The sequence below is a fragment of the Lontra canadensis genome, unplaced genomic scaffold (genome assembly GCF_010015895.1).
Source record: "Lontra canadensis isolate GAN:19392208 unplaced genomic scaffold, GSC_riverotter_1.0 scaffold1, whole genome shotgun sequence".
Classification (NCBI taxonomy): Eukaryota; Metazoa; Chordata; class Mammalia; order Carnivora; family Mustelidae; genus Lontra; species Lontra canadensis.
In genome coordinates, this window is record NW_022630995.1 from 15,894,971 (window position 1) to 15,917,153 (window position 22,183).

Genomic DNA, 22,183 nt, shown 5'->3' on the forward strand with positions numbered 1-22,183 from the left:
CCCAATTCTAGCTCCTGTATGCCTAAATTTTTCAAATATTTGAACTAAATCATATTTTCTAATAATGGTTTCTCTAAAATGAAATGTGCATGCCTCTCATGTCAAATGACAATCTCACTTAAATCTGTAAAAAATAAACATGATTAAGAATTAAGGCAGTACAAAATCTAGGATAAATGCCAATTTTCTTAGCTTAATTCCCAATCTTGATCTAATTTACATTAAAATTTATATAATCCCACTGTATTTCAAGTGACTTAGACTTTTTTCTAATAAAGTTGATCTTTGTTTGGCAAATTCAACAGCTCTGAAATAACAATGTCAGGGAGGACATTTTTAATTTAGTAGTTAGTTTAAAGTATTTCACAAAATTCACAGTGTTTATATAAAGATATTCTTCATAAATCAATCCTCTCATTCAGGTTTAATTATAGGTATGGATCCATACTGTTTTTTGTGTATGATACATAATTTAATCATAATTTTATTTTATTTTATTTTTTAAAGATTTTATTTATTTATTTGACAGAGATCACAAGTAGGCAGAGAGGAACGCAGATAGAGAGGGGAAGCAGGCTCCCTGCTGAGCAGAGATTCCGATGTGGGGCTGGATCCCCGGACCCTGGGATCATGACCTGAGCCAAATGCAGAGGCTTTAACTCACTGAGCCACCCAGGTGCCCCTAATTATAATTTCAAATGGCAATGGTCAACATTTGGAATTCATGCTGTTATCAGTCTAGTTGCAGATATAAAGCTGCCTTGCCTCAAGTGTTTTTTAACATCTACCTGGTTGTCTTAACATTTTCTTGCCTTGCACGTTTCTGGCAGGTTGGTGAAACACTTTCCAAAATAATTTTTTTCATATAATATATAGAATTACAAAGGAAAACCTTGCTCAAGTTTCTTCATCTATTTGGATTATGGTATCATGATTTGAAAATGAAAATTTTCAATCATTATGTTTCTGAAGTCAAACATGACTTTGGAATTGTTCATGTGAAAAAGACGTCTTTTCTTCAGTATTTACTTCATCTTTTATCTCGCTTGTATGTAGCTCGAGAAAGCAGATGCCAATCTAATCTTGTCTTCTCTATTAATTGATTTGGTCCTTTTGTCTTGAGACTCAAAGGACTTTTTCTTTAACACTAAGTCTATTAATTTTGTCAGCTATGTTTTAGAGTTCATAATTTCAGGACAATTTTCCCAAAAACATGATGCAATCTTCCAGGAGGTTGAGTCATGTCTTTTTTTTTTTTTTTTTTTAAGTTCTAGAAGGTTCTAATTTGTTTTGTTGCATTGTGGGCTTTATTAGGGGGTAAATTATATATAAGTTATATCTTTATATGTTAATATCTTTCATTTTCTATTTTTAGTTTTTGTTTGTTTTTGGCTGTTTTTGTTCATCTACTTAATATTCCCTATTCTATTAAACATTCCACTCTTAGGCAAATCGAAATGTCTGTATTACTGAGAAGTCTTTTTTCCTTTTCTACAATTTCTTTCTTGAGTACAATCACCTTTCATATTTTTTTTTCTTTGTGTTTTGGCCATATCTATTTTGAGTTTTGGAATTCTTAATAGTTATGTTCTCTGGTATCTGCAAATGCTTCTGTGTAGGCATGTTCTGTTAAAATTTTTCAATTTTCTTTTTTGGGGGGATGTTTTTATCAGCATGGAGAAAATAACTTCCTATTTTATTGACATAGAAAGCTTATATGAATGCCAATCAACTTCTGTTCATTTTCAAGTGTATGGATTGTCCTAAAAGAGGAATAACAAATGTTTTCTTATAGATGGGAACTTGAAGTAGAGTCCCTAAAGTGTATTCTGGAGGGGATGGGGGTTTTCTTTATTGGGTCTTTTGATTTTTTTTTTTTTTTGGGTCTTTTGATTCTTTAAACAGTCCTTTTTCCTAACCTCACAATTCCCAGAACTGTTTTCTTCTTTTCTTTCTCTTCCAAACCTCCAAGCAATGTCTTCCCCATGAACTGCTCTTTGATACTACTTTTCTTTTCATGGAAGCAGTGTTTTCTAAGATGAAAACCTTCTGGTATCACTACTTCCAAATCATTTCATCTCATTTCAGTTCTTCATATCCAGTGTTCTGACCTACCAGGTATCAGACCATTTCTCAGGGTAGACCTTCTTTTTCTTATCATGAATTCTAGATTTCTATAATACAGTACATTCTTGTTTTCTTACATAAACTCCTTTTTTAAAATACCAGTTCTTTTATTGGCTTTGAAAAATTTCTGCTACTCCTGAGTTTTTACTCCCCATTATGTATTAATTGAAATTTATAATAATATCTCTTCCTTAGAAGTGCTTTAGTCCTAAGTTATGTATAGGGAGATCATTTAACGTATATTATTTAAACAAGATGTCACAAAATGTGCTCCCCAGTAGATACAATCTGATATAGAATAAGTTTAAAATAAATTTATTACAAAGTATGGAAAAGAAGAAAGGAAGGAGAATTTTGCTAAGTGGGAAATTGATGCTGTCTCATGGGGGCCTTAGTCAATTCTATAGAAGTATCTGATGCTAGGATAATCTTGCTGACTTGTGTCTTATGTTGGAACAAGTAGAAAAAAAGGTAAAGCCTCTGCCTTCGGCTCGGGTCATGATCCCGGGGTCCTGGGATCGAGCCCCACATTGGGCTCTCTGCTCCGCAGGGAGCCTGCTTCCTCCTCTCTCTCTGCCTGCCTGTATGCCTACTTGTGATCTCTGTCAAATAAATAAAATAAAATAAAATAAAATAAAATAAAATAAAATAAAATTTAAAAAAAGGTAACTTAGGTGTGGATCTCTCTGGGAAATGTGAATGACCAAGGATAAGGCAGCTCTCTTTAGTCAAAACCATTCTCTCAGAGGGTCTGATAGTTGAAAACTTTCTGCTATGAGCACTCCCAGCATTTATGGAAGAAGTCCATCATACCTACTAGGGATCTTGACAGTGTATCACAGAAACCATCACAGTCTCTTTTTATTTATTTATTTTTTTTCACAGATCCAATTTGTATACTTTTTGGTAGTAGCCCTGTGAAGATGGCAGTAGGTCTCTCTTTCTGGGGGAAATTTAAAGGAGACATGCTAGTGGGAGAGTACACAGCCTTAACCACTGTACATGGTCTTGGTAAAACAACTGATGTGTGCTAATTTTCTTCTCTACAAATTGGTAGATTCCTTTTACCCTCAACATGCTCGTTTAATGTCTCAGGGATTATCTGTTGGCATGACCTAGATATTCTCTCTCTCTCTCTCTCTCTCTCTCTCTTTTTTTTTTTTTTTTAAAGTCAGGGGAAGGGGAGAAGGAGAGAGAGAGAGAGCATCTTAAGCAGGCGCCATGCCCATTATGGAGCCCAACGTGACGCTTGTTCTCTCAACCCTGAGATCACGACCCGAGCTGAAATCAAGAGATGTTTAACTGACTGAGCCAATCATTCAGGTGCCCCTACTAGATCCTCAACTAGAGGATACAATTTTCATGGATACTTGTTCTAGTGTTGCAGGGCCTTCTTTCCTGAGGTCCCAGGTTGTTCTTCCACCAATGAAGTTAGTGTCTTACAACTGGTTGAAGTCCAAAAACTGGGAAAGAATTTTATATTAAGTCAGCTGCCCCAAATCTCTTTTCATCTCTATTCATCTCTTATTTTGCCTGAATTCAGAAATAGTGGTGTTGAGTAAACATCAGCTAGTCGCTACGAATGTTTCATTATTTTAACTAGCCATAATGCTTTGTGGATCAAACTTCTTCTGAATTTACTACACATTTTGGCTTATGACAGCTAAGTGCTGCCACTAGAAATGCCTTGATTTGGGAGAAGGGGAAGTACGGATCCTTAAATCTCGATCACTACTAGTTCATTCTAATTCTAAGATGACATCACTTATACTCAGACTGGAACTGCAGAAAAACAACATTAATCTTAGTGCTGGTGTGCCCCTTTTATGAAAACATTCCTTATAGTTTTGGAAAATGCTCTAAGAACATAAAAAAGAACATGGGAATATGGAACATGAAAAAAAATTTTCCCATAGAAAGGGGTCTTCCTTTTTCAGCCTTATATAGATTAATCTAGGATCCCTGCTTTTCCAGACCATTTGATACCTTTCCCCTGCTTGCCATGGAATTCTAACATTTCTTCCTCACTTACTGTATGCCATTACTCTGCTCATGCTTCCAGGTGCACATTAGTGTGTTTGTACCATTTTAGCAGAACATTATTTCCTATATCTCAGAAGACTGTGTCAACATAATAAACCTACCCTGGTCCCAATTTTATATTTTGCCTTTTTCATCAAGCACCCCAATCACAGTACATTTTCTCATAATATGCTACCACATGGTAGCTGGGTTCTGTACGTCCATTGGGGCATAATCTTTTATTGTTGTTGTTGTTCCCTTATCAGATCCAGAACAAACTCAGGTAGGTTATTTTGAATTGGAACCCTAGCCTATAACATAGGAGTTAAGAGAGGGCATGGAGAAGATCCTAGAGGGGATTTTCTTGCAACATAGTGGCATATGTATTGCCTTTAAGCAAGGGAGTGTGCTAACTTTTAATAGGGAGGAGTGGATGACTTCTGCAGGTTCAGGGAGTTCATGGAAATCTATATATTCCAAGATTTTGTGAACAACAACCTTGGCTTAGCAGACCTAGTTTGGATCAGAGTTCTTTTTTCTTTGAAGCCTGACTACTCTTTCAAGTAAGTCCTTGTCCTGGTCTTCAGCTCTCTCTGTCTTTCTCTCATTGCAAGAGATTAGAGTATCTCTGATGAGGTCCTCTAACTTTCTCATGGCTGGATTTTAATTGCCAATTGTCAATTTCAATTTCAGCTGTCTTTATCAAGAGCACTGAGAGTAATCACCACTTAACTTCATTGGACCAAGTAAAGCATTCCTTTCCACCAATAGAGCATGCCAGCATACCACTGGTAAAAGGCTTTATATTTGCAGAGCTACTCTTGTACCAGCAGCTATCTGTATGGGACCTACTGTTAACGATGGAGTACTCATTGCAGGCTTTTCAGTAGGTCATTCCACTTTAAAATCCCATTCTTAAAAAAAAAAAAAAAAAAAAAAAAGTGCTGTTGATTCAGTTTTCTGGGATGCAGATGCTGAAGTGGAGATTAGCATTCAGGAGGTCTCCTAGAGAGTGATTTTATGAATAGGGAAAAAATAGTCATGTTTGGGGAGAAAATTGAAAGTCTGCAATTTCAAGGGGAGTTTCAGACGAACCTGTGGGGCAAGTGTTATTCTGAGTTGAATCCTTTACTTACCACATTGGTAAAATATTGGATTGTGGCTACACCAAAGAGTGAGTGTGATCTTGTGTAAGGTTGATACCTTCTGCCTGACAATCTTCATAGAAGGTGCTGAGAGTTTAAAGTTTTCTGTCAGCAGTTATTCCTGAAGCTGTGGAATAAACTCTTATACCCGAAGAAGAATCTGGGGAGTGTAGCACTGCAATGTAAAAAATCTTCTGACTTTTATTTAATAGAAGTTCTATTAGAAATAGTAACTATTGATTGAGAAAACCTTTCATGGCAATGCAAGTACTAAATTAGTAACCTCTAGATTTACATCTTAACATTAACAGTAAGTAGATACAGGAGATAGTATCTATATACATATATTTTTCTGGGTCCCAAGACATATTGATTATTAAATCTACAAACTAGAAGAAATGCATGTGTGTGAATCCCTGAACATTTCCACTACCACTAGAGGCTGAACAGTCATAAACTAGGTTTAACCCAGATTATCTTTTGTGCATCTTCCACCTCTGAAATGCAGTTTTTATAACATGGATAGTAGGTTCCTCAATCACCTTTCTTCTGATGAATATATGGATGTTACAAAAAGGCACTTGCATGTATGTTATCAAGAGAATCTGTAATATTAAATTGTATATGTATTTATCCTTATCTTGAAATAAGCTGTACATGAAATCTGCCCAGTACCTAATATATTTTTTACTTTGATATTTTAACAATAGTTACAATTCTGAAAACAACATCCTGACATTTCATTATGACTTTAGAATTATAACTAAAACAGATTAGTTGATGTGTTATCTGATTAAATTTGCTATGGAGAATAAACAGTAATTTTATAATTCATATTTACTTTTACAAATGTCATTGCTCAAAGCTCAACTTGAAATCACTATAAATTTGTTATCTAAAACATTTCTTGAAAGAAATTAGAAGGCAAAAAAAATCACAAAAATCAAGTGACAATATGCTAAGTATAATGAAAACTGTAAATAACAATTCTAATCGCTAAGCAGAAGTAATTTATGTGGTATTTCTGAATATTAACTATGCTGATATTCATTGTAATCCTCTTATGAGAGATTTTCACACTTTTCTAATATAAATGACATCTTTATAAAATTCCCCTTGTATTTTCACTAATTAAATAGAAAGGGAGGTTTCAAGTATTTAATATTCTCAACCAAAAACATCATCTTCTTTGATACTAAAAGAGAAGAGGCATGCAATTGTTAAAGCACATTTACTATTTCACTATGCAATTCAGCTGCATCTATTATGCAAAATAACCTTTATATATTGGAATTTAAAGAACTGATTATCATGGTATCTTCTGTAATTTTATAGTAACATAGCTATAGACAGAAAATGACAGATATTCTGTTTGAGTCAAAAGGTCATAACATTTGAAACTGGGATTCTTCTGAGTAATTTAGGAAATAGGTTTCTATAAATATGTGATGACATTTTATGTAGTATAAGTTATTCCAAGGAATTTAGAATTATATAAGACATATGATTAAATTTGTAATGTGTATCATCATTGATATTTTATATCCTTCTTTCTAAAAGGAATTAATGCATGTTTTCCAAGTCCAAATTATAACCCCTTCACATGGATGTTTTTCCTGGTGTCATGTCCTAACTACACCTATGAGGTATGTTATTTATTTATGTAAATAATTAAACTTTATCCCATGATATAATAAATGCATATGTTTATGTATTTACATATATATTAAAGTTTAATATATATGATTATACACAGGTTTTATCTGTAGATTTGGCACAGGGATAAATTATGATATATTATTTCAATTTGAGTTATAGGCATAGGAAAATAGAACATTTAACCACAATTTTCCCTGCAAAAAATGAATATTTTCGCATGTATTTATTTAAAAAATATAATCTTCATATAAAATGTCTTAAGATATTTCAGGATTCCTTTTTATATCTTCGAAGTTTTTGGAACAAAATCTTTCATTTTGTTTTATGAATATGATGCTGTTTATGGAATTATGACTATCATTTTTAACAACAAAAGTATTATTTGGGGGAAATTTATTTCTACCTATAGTTTTTCTACTGTGTTTTAAGCTTTCACATTACCTATATAATATCACAAATGAAAAAAAAATACTATATTAATCATAGGTATTTATTAATTTATGTTTTAATCTAACAGATTGGATCATGGATTAGTTTCACAATCATGACACAAACTCTGCCAGGTAAGACCTAGGTTTTTTGACATTTAAGTAAATGCATCTTTGGGAGAAGTGGTTTCTGAGAACAAATTTCTATAGTGCTAAAGTTTGGCATTTATGCAAAAGGATTTGGGGTTTCTATGTTTATTTTTATCTTAGATATTTTTAGCAGTATTAAAATATAATGAAACAAAATTATCTAGGTAATGGTGGCTTAATCCAACCTGGAAAATGTAGCCCAAACATATTTATTAAGCAGCAAGAATTTGTTAACAGAAGTGGTATTAATAATGCACTTCACTTGAAACTCTCCCTTATGCATGAACACAGACATGTGTATGTGTTGTGTCCTTCAAGTGTCCATGATGTCTCTGAAGGGAAGGCTGGGAGCATAAGTGTGTAATCTTAAATGCTGGGCATTTTAACACACATACAAGATTTAAATTGAAATGGGCTGCATGTATTAGAAAGGGTATGTATTACATCCATTTCATCCATTATTTGTTCCATTGTATAAAATTTTTGAATCATAATTAATGCAGTTTGCCATATGCATGTGTGTGCGCAGATGTATATTATATACATAAAGAAAACTACTACTGAAAAATTCAGAGAGTTAAAAATTCCTTATTTGGAAATAATTTGCCACAGTTGGAAGTAAAAAAAAAAATGTGGATTTATTTTGACTTCTGCTATGTACTTTCTATGTTTATTCAATCATACAATAAAAATAGTTGAACATATATTATGTTCGGCAATTAATATGAGTAAAGAAAATTGACATGGAAGTATGAAGTACTTGAGAAATATTTTAAGAGCTAAATATGATAGTTTTTTTCTAATATAACTTGCTATATCTATCATAGGAATAAGAAAGAATAATTACTTCCCTTTCTTTTTTTTTTTTTTTTGTAGTTGGGATTTTTACACTTCTGATGAGTATCCAGATGTCTCTGTGGGCACAAAAGAAACATAAGATTTATTTGAAGAAATTCAATTCTTATATGCATAGAAAATCAGCAATGATTCCATTCATACTGTAGGAAAAGTGTATAGAAGAACAGTATATAATCTCAATAAATCAGACATGGGCAATTGTTGACTATAATTAACAGAATTTCAAAAACTACAGTACTTTTACTGAGGGGTGCCTGGGTGGCTCAGTGGGTTAAGCCTCTGCCTTCGGCTCAGGTCACGATTTCAGGGTCCTGGGATCGAGTCCCATATCGGGCTCTCTGCTCAGCAGGGAACCTGCTTCCTCCTCTCTCTCTCTGCTTGTCTCTCTGCCTACTTGTGATTTCTCTCCATCAAATAAATAAACAAAATCTTAAAAAAAAAAAACTACAGTACTTTTACTGAGTAGAAGTATTAAATGGTAGAATCTAGCTAAATTTAGAGGAATAAACCTGAGGCAAATAAAAAGTAGAAACTACAAATATGACTAATAAAAAATAGTACCTAATATATTTTCAAAAGGTTGATCCTTAAACAAGATTTTCTTACTTCATTCAATATTTCATAATACTATTTGCTTAAGACAAACACCTGAATTCTAAAGTAAAAAAAAAAAATTGTGACATTTAAGTCACTTGAATTTTACATATTTTGATAGTAATTTATTATTTTCTTTATTGTTCAACATGTTATTGAGAAGTACATTTCAATTTCTTATGAAAATTCTACCTATATTAAAAGTTAAACATGTAATTTATCATATTCATTTACTCATACATACATTCTATGTTGCCATTCTGAAACTATAAAAATTAAAATATTTTCTAGACATTTTTACTAAATCATTTGAATATATACTGCATATTAAATATATATTTATATTTCCATATAAACCATGTTTATATATAAATATATATTGAAATATGTGTATTTCAAATTAATTATATGTGATGACAGAATACATTGAAGATCTTTTGAGATTGAGTGGAAATATGTCCTATGTCCTCTCAAAGCTTGTTTGCATATGTGTGAGTGTGTATTTGAATATGCATGTATATTATGACAGGGAGATGACTGATAGAAAAATCAGTTAAATTTTTTTTCAAATTTGAGTATTTTTCACTTTTAAATTGGGATTCTTTAGATTTGTTAATTTCTAGAGCCTTTCAAATTTCTCCATATATATAAAAATAGCCTCATTAAAGCTGTTATATTATATGCATATTTGACTAAATATCTTTGGTAAATGTAGGTATGTATTCATCTGTGGGTATCTATCATTAATATGTGTGTCAAATTATTCAAAAAATAACAAAAGCACCATTTTAAAAGCTTTGTTATCATTCCCAAATGTATAGCATTAAAATATCTCAGAGGAAGACAACAAATTGAACTCCCTAATACCTATTCAGCAAAGTAGCACAGAATCATGCAAAAGTCTTAAAAAGAGGTACTAAGGCTTTAAACCACATATGCAGGATACACCTATGTAATCAACCACCTGTGATAATTATCTTTGTTGAAAGACAAAGAATATGTTATGTATTCTTAACTAGATCCTAACTGATGCCAATCCAGGAAATTTGCACATTCTTATAGGACTAGAAGCTCTTTGATGCAGCAAGGAAGAATGGGATACATATAGGACAGACATCTCTCTTCCCATGGTGCTACATTCCCTCATATCTATCTCATATCAATCATTTCCTTACAGTTGGGAATCATACCTTGGTTAATGGGTTACAAACTGCTTTTTGAAATTTATTTCTTTCTAATTTTTATTTCCTGGAGGAATCATCACCTCAAAAAGGGAAACTGAGCCTGGTGGCTGGTATTATGGAGGGCACGTATTGCATGGAGCACTGGGTGTGGTGCATAAACAATGAATTTTGGGACACTGAAAAAAATAAGATAAAAAAAATTTTAAAAAGAACCTGATAAATTTACACCATTTTGTTATCAACATTAATGCCACAAATATAACCAATAATCCCACCATCAGGCAATTACCCAAATATAAGAACACTAATTCAAGGGGACACATGCATACTTATGTTTACAGCAGCATTATCTACAATAGCCAAAATTTGGAAGCAGCCCAAATATCTGTCAATTGATGATATAATGGCTAAAGAATATAGGTATATGTACACACAGATACACACACACAGACATACTATTCAGCCATAAAAAATTCAGTCATTTACTATGACAAGGATGGAGCTAAAGAGTATCATGATAAGTGAAAAGAGTCAGAGAAAGAAAAATACCATAGGATTTCATTCCTATGTGGAATTTAAGAAACAAAGCCAACAAGCAAAGGGAAAGACAACCATCTGATGTTACTGGGGCCAGGAGGCATTAAACAGGTAATGGGGATTAAGGAGTACCCTTTTTATGATGAGTATATGCAACTGTTGAGTTACTATATTGTACTCCTGAAACTAATTTAACACTGTATGTTAACTAACTGGAAGTAAAAACTTAAATAAAATTAAACAAAACAAAATACTTGGATCCTAGGATTTCAAAGAAGGATATAGGATCTATCCTTAATGAACAAGAATAATAATTATTCTAGGGGCGCCTGGGTGGGTCAGTGGGTTAAAGCCTCTGACCAGGTCATGATCTCAGGGTCCTGGGATTGAGCTGGCATCGGGCATCGGGATCTTTGATCAGCGGGGAGCCTGCTTCCTCTTCTCTCTCTCTGCCTGCCTTTCTGCCTACTTGTGATCTCTGTCTGTCAAATAAGTAAATAAAATCTTAAAAAAAAGAATAATAATTATTCTAAATGAATCAGTAACTCAGTAGTCACATTGTTATTCTAAAATGGGTGAGTGGTTATGATGCCTCAGCAAAAAGGATACTGTACAAATGAGATGTTCAAACAGCTAAGTTTGCTTGAAGAAAAACTGAATAGAAAAAATCTTCATAGGGACACAGTGTCTGTGTCTTTTATTTCTATATTTCACAAATGGAAACATGTAAAATGAATATTTCCTTTCCATTAACTGACATAGTAATATAGAACTATTTACCAGCCCTTTATGGTTAATAAAAACAACATAAAAATAGCCTGATGGTAGTATTTTCATGACTATTTCAAAGTAATACATAAGTTCTCCAAATATCATCTACACTCTGATTTCAAACATCTAAAGATATTGTAAGTTTTTTGTTGTTGTTGTTGTTTTTGTTTTTATGTTTTTGCTTTTATTCACTTGGCTGCATGGATAAAAAAGCAATGAAGATTACCTCAAGCTGTAAATGCCTGTTCAAATTATGGAACTGGGAATCTGATTCATACGCTCAATCTTCTCTCAGGCCATTTGCTAATATCTTAAAATTGCTCTTCATTTCTATCACTTTTGCAGAACATACCATTTATAAAAACAAAACAAAACCCCCTAAAATCTAAAAAAATAAAAATATATCATTAATGGTTATAGATCTATAAAATCATGTCCAGTGATATCTTCATAGAGTTATTTATTGATTTAATTGATGTTTTATAACTCCCTTCTACACATCTAGAGACAAATCAGTTTAAGTGTCTTTAAGAGGTTGAAACTCAGTTTAAGGGTCTTTAGGAGGATGAAACTATGCAATGTAGAAAAGACCAGGTTGGCAAATGAGTCTCACACAATGGGTCCCTCCATTAACGTAGAACTTACTATGTCTTCACAAATAAGGGCCCCATTCCCAACAAAGCCTGGAAATAAACTTAAGCAGGAGGGCAAAAATATAATCACAGATTTTAGCCTCTATCATCCAAATCATTTACCCAAAGAATATAATTATTAAGAACCCTGTCAAGCTATAGCTTTGCACCTTCCATTTCAAGTTAAGAATGGTAGCCAATAACATATTTCAGTTTTATGAATATAATTAATCATTTAATTACACAGTAATTACATTTAGTTACAATCAGAATTTTCTGATTGATACTGGATTTGTGATTACATATATTAAAATATTACAGTTCATTTAATCTAATAATTATACTAATAGTTACTTTTTTGAATCATTGTCTGGAATAATACTTTCTCTAATCCCAAATAAAAATTTGCAAAGAGTGTTTTTAAAATATCACATCTTCATCTCTCACATATTTCTTATAAAAAGTAGCTGGAGAAAGAAAATAATGAAAAGAGAACAACAAACGTTAAGTCAGCTGCTATGCTACCCCAAATTATCACAGCATACTGCTTCTGCTCTCCACCCCTTCATCATGTCTACCTCAAACTGCTATTTTATAGGTGTTTTCAGTTTGTTTGCATGTGTTTAAAAAAAAAAGTTTTGCCTCTAATTTTGAATAAAAATAGACATGTAGTGCATTTTGCTTTTTAGTAAGCTTTGTGGAAACAAAAGTTGTTCTCTGACTCATACACAGACACACACAGACACACACACTGCAATTTCAAGCACTATCATTTCTTAAGAGGAAAAAATATGTCAGGTCAAATAATTTTTAAGTAAATGAAGCATATTCTTATTTTATAAATGTGCATGTTTTATCTTCCCTATAGAAATGTTATGTCTAATCTCCAAACATTATCAAATCAGAAATTTCAACATTATAGTTTAATATCTTGTATATTGACCTTTAATCTTCAGTAATTAAGCATATTTTCAAGGTATTTAAGTTCAATTTTAAGTAACTAGTATTCAGTACATGTTAAGTTTTAGTACTTGACATATTGCAATTAAAACATTTATTCTCATAAGATAAAATAAAATGACCTGTGAATTGATAATAAGGGTTCTTTCTACTTTTATTTTAGTAAAGAAGAAAGGAAAACCTTTATGTTCCTCCTGGATATTAAGGGTGATTATAGCAAATGTTACTTTATAAGCACAATTAAGGGCATTTATGCAGCTTTTGTATAATGATAATAATTAAAAACCATTTATTTTAAAGGCTGCTTAAAAGTTAATTTTCACCCAGGTGCATATTGAAGCCTATAATTAGCCTTCCTTCAGAGGAGGTTTGGTTGACGAAATGCATAAAAGCATTTCCAGAGGCAGAAGTTCCCTGCTAAAACGAGATTTTGGTTTTTAACTTTAGCTTGATAATGGGGCTTAAAATATGTGAGAAAAAATGCTCAGACATATTTTAAAAAATGAATCTATAATCATCCTAGATTGATTTTATTGAGAAGACATATAGAAGACATATTTACATACACTTTGACTATTTGAGAAATGAGGTCCTATAAGATTGGTAGGGGGAAAATGTTATTATTTACAACAAATATAAGAATTGTTTAAAAGCAGGGCTCCTGGGTGGCTCAGTTGATTAAGCATCTGTGTTTGGCTCAGATCATGATCCCAGGGTCCTGGGATCCAGTGCAGCATCAGGCTCCTTGCTCAGCAGGGAGCCTGCTTCTCCCTTGCCTTCTCCTCCCCATGCTTGTGCTCTCTCTCTCTCCCTTTGACAAATAAATAAAATCTATAAAAAGAAATTGTTCAAAACAATCACAAAGAATAATTTCCTGTGTATCTTGTAATTCTACTGGCCTGGAAATCAGTGTTATTTCTATGATAAATTCTTACAGTTCATTCTTCCTCTCCTGATTTCCTCCTTACTAACCATTCACCAGATGGTTTATTTTCCACAAGCTTTTTCATACTTCCTGACAGAAGCTCCGATAGAGAAAATCATTACACTTTATCTATTGTTCAAAGAGAATATAATAGGATTTATAATCCAATAAGGATTAAAAAAAATCCAAGTACAATTACTTTAAGAAGTTTATAGAAATAAGAAGTAAATCCCTTAGGAATTATTGTGAAATATCTGACACTGGCTAAAGTTTGCCCTGTTTAGATATGAGTATTCCTATCTATAAAATGAGATAGTTGAGGTAAGTAACCTATAATATCCTTTCCGAATATTCTTGTAGAAAATTGTTGTTAATTTGAATTATTGTCAATTTTTATTGCTCTCAAAAATTATATATCATAAAATCCATGTTTGAATTATATGGCCAATGTTTCCTTTTATATAACTTAATTTCTACTAATTTGTTAAATATATTTATGAGTATGTGGTATCTAAAATACAGGGCTGAGCTTTCCTCAACAAATTAAAATTTCTTATTTCTTGGAGCATTTGAGATAAAAAGTTGGAATATAAAAATTAAATAAATGAGTGACAAACTAATTTGGACTGTGATCAATGGTATAAGGTAATGATTTACGTGCTATGAGAAAGTAAAATAGGAATGTGAGGGATAAGATGAGGCAGATGTTGTGGTCAACAATTTACTCTGTAGGGTGATGACCTTTTAGCAGACATTCAGAGTATTTAGCAAGGTGAAAGACGGCAGAAAGAATATTTTAGACAAATGAAATTATATATATATATATATATATATATATATATATATATACACAGCCACCAAGATAGGAAAAACTTGGCATAATTGAAGATCAGTGAGCTATCCAGTTTAAATGGAATATACTTAGTAAGAGAATGAGTCATGCCCACTGAGCCACTGAGTTTGGAAAAATAGTGGAGACACAAGTCATGCAAGACCCACAGGCCTCTAAATCTCACATTACTTGATGCATTATTGTAGAAAACTTAATTCTGCTATAGAATATGAGAATACATATGTGTTAGAGGAGACACATAAAGAAATTGCATCAAGGTAATTTACAAGAGGATAATACTTAGATTTTTTTAAGATTGTATTTATTTATTTTAGAGAAAGGGGTGGCATGAGACTAAGCAGCGGGAGGTCGGAGGGGCAGGGAGAAAGAGGGGAAAATATCTCCAGCAGACTCTGCACTGAGCAGGGAGCCTGACCTGGGGCTCCATCTCATGACCCTCAGATCATGACTTAAACCAAAACCAAGAGTCAGACGCTTAACCAACAGAGCCACCCAGGTGCCCCAATATTTAGATTTTATTCTAACTGAAATAAAAATGATGCAAGACAATAAATAATATAATGTGATGTGATATTCTCTTAAAAATTAATTGTTTCTTATGTGCAAAAAGTTGTGGATAAAAGAGATGACACAGGAGGACATTTAGAAGAATCCGGTAATATCCAAAAGGAGAAATGTTTAGTTGCTATGGGATGCTCTGGGTTTTGCTTTCATTTTATAAAGAAGAAAATTCAGAAGAGCCCTATCTCCATCTATGGGACATTAGAGATTCTAGGGAAGAGTTGAAGTGAAGGCAAAGTGGACCTATATTTTGAATCTTTAAGTCCGTTTACTGGACTGAGTAAACAGAGCTAAAACCATTCCTGTATCAGTAAGTCTAATCTGTAAGCATAAGAGCTTCCCATAACCACTAACATACCTGTATTTGCCAAACATGTCCCTGAATGACATTCTGTTAGAATATGCAGAACTTTATCAAAGCCTATGGGACTGCATCTTTCTGAAAATGCATCTTTCTGAAAAGCCTGGAAGGACACAAAGCTCATTTTTCTGGGTACGTAAACTGTCCCTGAAGAAGATACCACTCCAGAAAATTTTGATAGGTTCCACATATAAACAATTTCATATGTATTGACCTGTCTGAACTGTGCAACCATGAATACAAACTGTTCTGGAATGACTAGCCATATAATACTGCTATACAAAAAGCTGGACATAATGAGGACAAAAAGTGCTATGACAGCTTCATAGGTAAAATAAATTCAGGTAAATTAATTAAATCTTAGTTATTGATTTTAGGTCCAAAGAAACCTCCAGTCATTTTCTCACCAAAATCAATCAGGCTATTATTATATCTTAAAAGTAGGATATATATTCAAACTAACACTGTGCATCAAATAATATTTCAATCTCCAGAATTTCATCTGGAAAGTATTGATACAGGCATAGTAATATATATGCATAAGCATGATTACAATACATAAGCAGACATTAAAGGTAGACTAAATGGGTAATGGATCTAACAAATCAGTTCATGCTCTAAATCATGAAGTACCATGTAGCTTTAAAATATATATTGTATGAATTTTAATTGGCATAATTAAATCCTCATATGAGAGATTAAATAAATAAAACAGAGTGTAAAACTGGATAAGCACTTTATCTAAACCTACAGGCATTTTACAACACCAAAGTAAAAAAAAAAATTACCAAAGATGATAAAATCAAACATATTTCTATATAAACTAAGTAGTAATATAAAAGCAAGAATACCACAAAAAGAGATATCAAAATATTAAGAATTATTTTGGATTAGGAAGATTAATATTTTTTCTATTGTTCTATGCTTTCTATATTTTTTTGCATGTACAAGTATGCTCTGTTTCACTATAAATTAAGAAAAGAATAACCTTTATTAAACATACCAGACTCTTCATAGGCTGGTTCCTACATTTCTTTCTCTAGCATCTTTTCCAAATATATTTCCTCATATTTTATATGTTCATACAATCACTGATCAACTTAACATGTGTTGAGCTTTTCATGTGATTTTATATGGCTAAATATCTGCATACATTATTTTATAATAGGAACTCTTTTAAAGTTTTTTTAAACTGTATATTGAAATTTATTTATATACATATATACCAAAAATTATACATTTTTCTAAGATTAATTAATTTTTCATATTAAATGTACTTAGGGTGTTGCAGAAAGAGAATATTACCAGCAGCCTTGAATACCCTACCCACTACCCACCTTATAGTCCCTATCCATTCTAAAAGTAAAATTATGTGACTCCTAATAGCACAGATTAACTTTGCATGTATTAAGATTTACTCCTGTGTTTTTTTATTCAAACCATACAAGGTTAGTAAGTATTGTTGCATGTATTTTTGCATATTTTTCTTCTAATTTGTGTGTGATACCTTTTTGATTTTGATTTGATTTTTTTATCGGTTTTAATTTTCATAGGCATTTAGGTAAATTCTAGTTTTGGGTTATCACAAATAGCTCAGCTATGAACATACTAATACTTTTTTGGATAAATATATATATAATATATCTATATATTATATATATATATAGGCTGATTGAATATGTATCTAGCCGCTGAATTGCTGTATAATGCTGTATAATAGGTATCCTTATTTTTCAGCTTTAATAAATAGTTTTCACACAGTTCTTCCAACATACGGTATTTTCCATTTTGCATTTGGTTGAGTATGTGCTGATATATCACAGTGTATTTAATTTGTATTTTTCTGGTATTAATGAAGTTAAGCACCTTTTCACATGCTTAATAGTCATATGGGTATCCTCTTTTGTGAACAGTTGTCTTTTACCCCAAAAGCTATTGAATTTCTTTCTTATTGATATGTAGGATATCTTTAGTATTTAAGCTGTGAGTTCCTTGTTTTATACCCATCTATATTTTCTCTGTTGTCTCTTTATTTTTCTGTGGATCTATGAACTAGTAAGTGTGTTCTCTTGTTTTGTGAGTTGCTTTTCTAGTCCCTCAATGCATATTTTAATAGCAACATTAACATTAATATAGCCTAATCATTTTCTCGTATATATATTGTTTTTTTTCTGTCTTTTTCAAATGTTTTTTTGCATCCTAAAGTTTTCTGTTAGAAACTTAAATATTTTATCTTACACATTTGAGCTCTAATCTATCTGGAATGGGTAGATTTGTATTCAGATTAAGATGGAGGCCAAAATGCATTTTTATTACAGATAGCTAATGTCCTAAAACTGTTCCTAAAGAAAAAAAAAAAAAATGCCCATTGCCTTTTACCTGCCAAGAATGGCCAGTATTCACTGTGTGGATGGAAGAAAGTTTACTCCAAATTTGAATTCAAAGAGAGGAGAAGACAACAGGGTCAGTGGTCAGAGATGAAGACCCTTTGTTCTTTTTGCTCCCACCTTTATTGGTCCTTCAGGATAATCTTAAGTCTTTAACATTGTTTCTCAAGCATGTGATGTGCGTCAAGGGGTTTTCCTGGAACTAGGAGAGTCTGTTTACAGGAAAGAAAGATATGATATGCTAATTTGCATGTTCTAAGAGTTCTGCTAAACATAGCCTAGGAAACAATGCATACATTTCTTAGATCACAGGGCTGCTGTTTGGGCTAAGAAAGCTTTGGGGAAGGCAACTCCATGGGTCATTCCTACAGCAGAGTTATCACGCAGTCCTTGTCATTCCAAAGGTCTATCCACTCTCCAAAACCTTCCATTGCCCCCAGCGACCTCCACGATCCTAAGCAACCAGGTATTTTGGATGAATTCATGCTCTACCCTAACCCCAATATATATCTTTATAAATTGAGTGATTATATATGTAAGTCTATTTTAGGGGTTCACAATTTTATTCCACTGGTCAGAAATGCTTTTTGTGCTTGGCTTCAGGTTTAACCTTGCACTAATTTTACCTTATCTTCATTTAATCATCTTTCCAAGTGACATTTGTCCTAATCCCACTTTCCTTCCTCTTCTTAAAGAGTGTTTTGGTTATATTTGGGCCATAATTTTTTTTTTTTTGAATTTTAGAATCACTTTGTAAATTAAAAAAAATCTCTTGGAATTTAAATGGAAATTTTATTGAATCTATAAGTTAATTTAAGAAAAAATGATCTTTGAGATACTGGGTTTTATAATTCACAATCTCTCAGTTTATTTAGATGGTCTTTACTTTCTATCAATAAAATTATTTCCATGTAGAGATCTTTACAAATTTCATTAGATATATTTTAACAAATATTTTTATCACTATTTTAAGTTATATCTTTTCTTTATAATCTTCCACTTTTCAGTTTAAAAAAAAAATAGTATGGGGCATCTGGGTGGCTCAGTGGGTTAAGCCTCTGCCTTCAGCTCAGGTCATGGTCTCGGGGTCCTGGGATCAAGCCCCTCATGGGGCTCTCTGTTCAGCAGGGAGCCTGCTTCCCCTTCTCTCTCTGGCTGCCTCTCTGCCTACTTGTGATCGCTCTCTGTCAAATAAATAAAAATCTGAAAAATAAAAGTACCTTTAAGTATTTGCATTATTCTTTTTGTTGTTGTTGCTATTTGCTACTTTATTTCTAATGGTTTTCTGGAGATAATTTGGATTTTCTAGGCATTAATCATGCAATGTGCAAATATATACATTCTCAGTACAATATTGTATAAATGAGAGATAATTTTCATTTTTACTTAGAAACATTTCCAAAGTTTTATCATTGATTATAAGGTTTCCTTTAGGTTTTTCATAAGTCTTCTCTATCAGACTATGGAATATTACATCTATATCTAGTTTGCTAAATGTTTATGATAGTTGAAGAGGAACAATTTCCTCTATCCTTCGGTGTTCTTCTAGCTGGATGAAGAATCAAACTGACATAAGGCAGATTAACAGGAGCAAATCAAATTTGATAGCAAACAAATGGAGACTCCACACAGATACGGAAATTCCAAAGACAGGCAACATGATACTTACCTAAGCTCAGAGAAGAGTAGGGGACCTGAGGATACAAAGGGGAGAAAGACCCTTGTCAGGAAGGTGAAAGGAGATGTTTCCAAAACAAAGGTTGTCCTACTGTGCAGATAAATTTCTTAGTAAAGAGGAATCTCTGTTAATAGCTCTCTTCCTGGTACAAAGAGGCAATTGAGGGGGAAGTAAAGAGATTTTCTTTAATCTGCTGGGTTTGATAGATTTTTACTCAAAATAATGTTCATGTCAAAGTGGCCTATCTTGGGGCTGCCTGCCCTTGACCCCCACATGATGGAGTATTGAGTTTCCTCAAATGATTTCTTCATCTATTGTAATGATATGTTTTCCTTCTATTTTCTTTAGTTTTGTTGTTGTTGTTATTGTTGTTTTGTTTTGTTTTCCCCGTTCTTTCTTTTCTTTCTCAGAATGGACCTAAAATAATTTTTAACATTTTCAATTTTATAATAAATGTTTCACTAACCACAGCTTTTGATGTGTTACCAAAGCTGTGATATGTCATGCATTTATTATTTTACATTTTAGTAAAAATATATTTTAATTTATATTTTTCTTATTTGACTCATGGATTATTTAAGAGTAGGCTTTTAGTCTCTAAGAATTTAAGCTTCTTTTCTAGATGTTTTGTTTAATCTAGTTTAATTCCATGTGGTCAGAAAACATACTCTAAATGATTTCTTTACTTTTTTTATTTTTGAAATTTTTGAGACTTTGTTACATAGCATATGGTCTAATTTGGTAAATTCTTGTACACTTGAAAAATGTAAATGTTGCAATGTGTGCACATTTTATGTAAGTTCACTGTAATTTTATGAATTTTAGTTTTATGAATATTTAAAAGTGCACACTACATTATTAATATATATGATCAGCAAATAACATTGGCTTGTTTGCATACCTGAAAATTTGAATATATTACTGAAAAAAATTCAGATTTTAGTAGGAAATGATATTGCTCTTCTGATGCACCCAAATCATTTTCTACAAGTTGTACATTTAGGGTCTAGATATGGGTCTATTTTGATAATACCTATAATATCTATGTCTGTATCTATATCTATATCTATAAGACTCACTTGCCTTACATATCCAATACCACAATATAATGTTTTAATTTTTTGGTATATGGCTAAAATTACAATGCTAATTTCTGTTGGTTTTCCCAATAGAAATGAAAGGTCATTAGAAAAGAAACCCTTGTTTGGGGTATGAGGAAAAGCTATACAGTGTGGTGGGACAATTTAGTTAGCACAAAATAATTGATGAAGTAGAGCTATTTTTGAAGTCTACATAGAATAAAAAAATATTTTTAGAAGGAAAAACTTTATTAAAGACTTGCATTGGCTATTCCAAATGATAAAACAGTAGAACAGAAAAACTCCCCCTAAATAACAACATGAACTTCATAATACAGAATAAAATCAACAACAGTAAAGAGATAAAATTCAACCAAATAAAATTGATAAGACTGCTTTTCATTTCATTGACAACAAAGGAGATTTACGTTTGGAGATTGCCATTTATATGTGTGAAATGCTTGAGCTTGAGTTTAGTTTTTTTTTTACTTTTAATGAGAGAATTGATAAATTCGCAATTCTTACAGAAAAGAAGATTAAAAATCTTAATCCATCCCTAAGGTCTCAAAAAGATTTGGCAGCTCAAAACTATAAAGGAGTATAAACCTATTTGAATATTAATTCAAATAGAAAAATTTATCAAATTTTTTAAAAAAAGTATACATTCACAGTATTTTAGTTTGTTATTATTTGATTCCAGTGAGTCTAGGTCATAAGTCACAAGCCATGCTAAATTCTACAATGCAGTTTGCAACTGAAAATTAAATATTACCTTTTAATATCATTTTTGAGCTCTATTAGGAATTCAGAAATTCAGTGATTTCTAGGCCGCACAACCTATATGCAGTGCCTATTAATTACAGCAACATTCTCCTGAGCCAGGAACTTCCTAAAACATTCTCCATATTCTGAAAAGACAATTTGTCTCCTGAGTGGACTCATTAATTAAAATTTAAAATAATACCTATATAAAGATGTTTGTGTATGTGTGTGTGTACTCATGTGTGTAATAGATTAATGTCTGTGTCTGTTTGTAACTGATTTAGAGCTCCAAACTCAGAAACATTTGGCATTTTACCATAAGAAACTATGAATTTCTTCTTTGTAGTTTCTTGATAGAAATCATTTCTTTATTTTTTTAAATTGGAGTTAACGTCTTTGAAATAAAATTATAGCTATACACCTATAATACTTAAAATTCATAAATGTTAAATAAAGATGTAATCATCAATTAATTTCATTTATAAAAACATTTGTGGTATAAATTGAGAA

General features: G+C 32.1%; 1 protein-coding gene across 3 annotated transcripts in view; it reads left to right on the plus strand.

Moving 5' to 3' along the window:
- The window catches only part of TECRL (trans-2,3-enoyl-CoA reductase like), a 97,912-nt gene extending 89,207 nt beyond the window's left edge, over positions 1-8,705 (plus strand). For 2 of the 3 annotated variants that reach the window (XM_032849247.1, XM_032849165.1), the window contains exons 10-12: positions 6,855-6,940; positions 7,471-7,516; positions 8,408-8,705. In XM_032849247.1, the coding sequence (XP_032705138.1) occupies positions 6,855-6,940; positions 7,471-7,516; positions 8,408-8,535 (260 nt within the window). In that variant the 3' untranslated portion in view covers positions 8,536-8,705. The remainder of the gene's footprint in view (positions 1-6,854; positions 6,941-7,470; positions 7,517-8,407) is intronic. The other variant, XM_032849318.1, reaches the window with a different exon arrangement.
- The last annotated feature ends 13,478 nt before the right edge of the window (positions 8,706-22,183 follow it).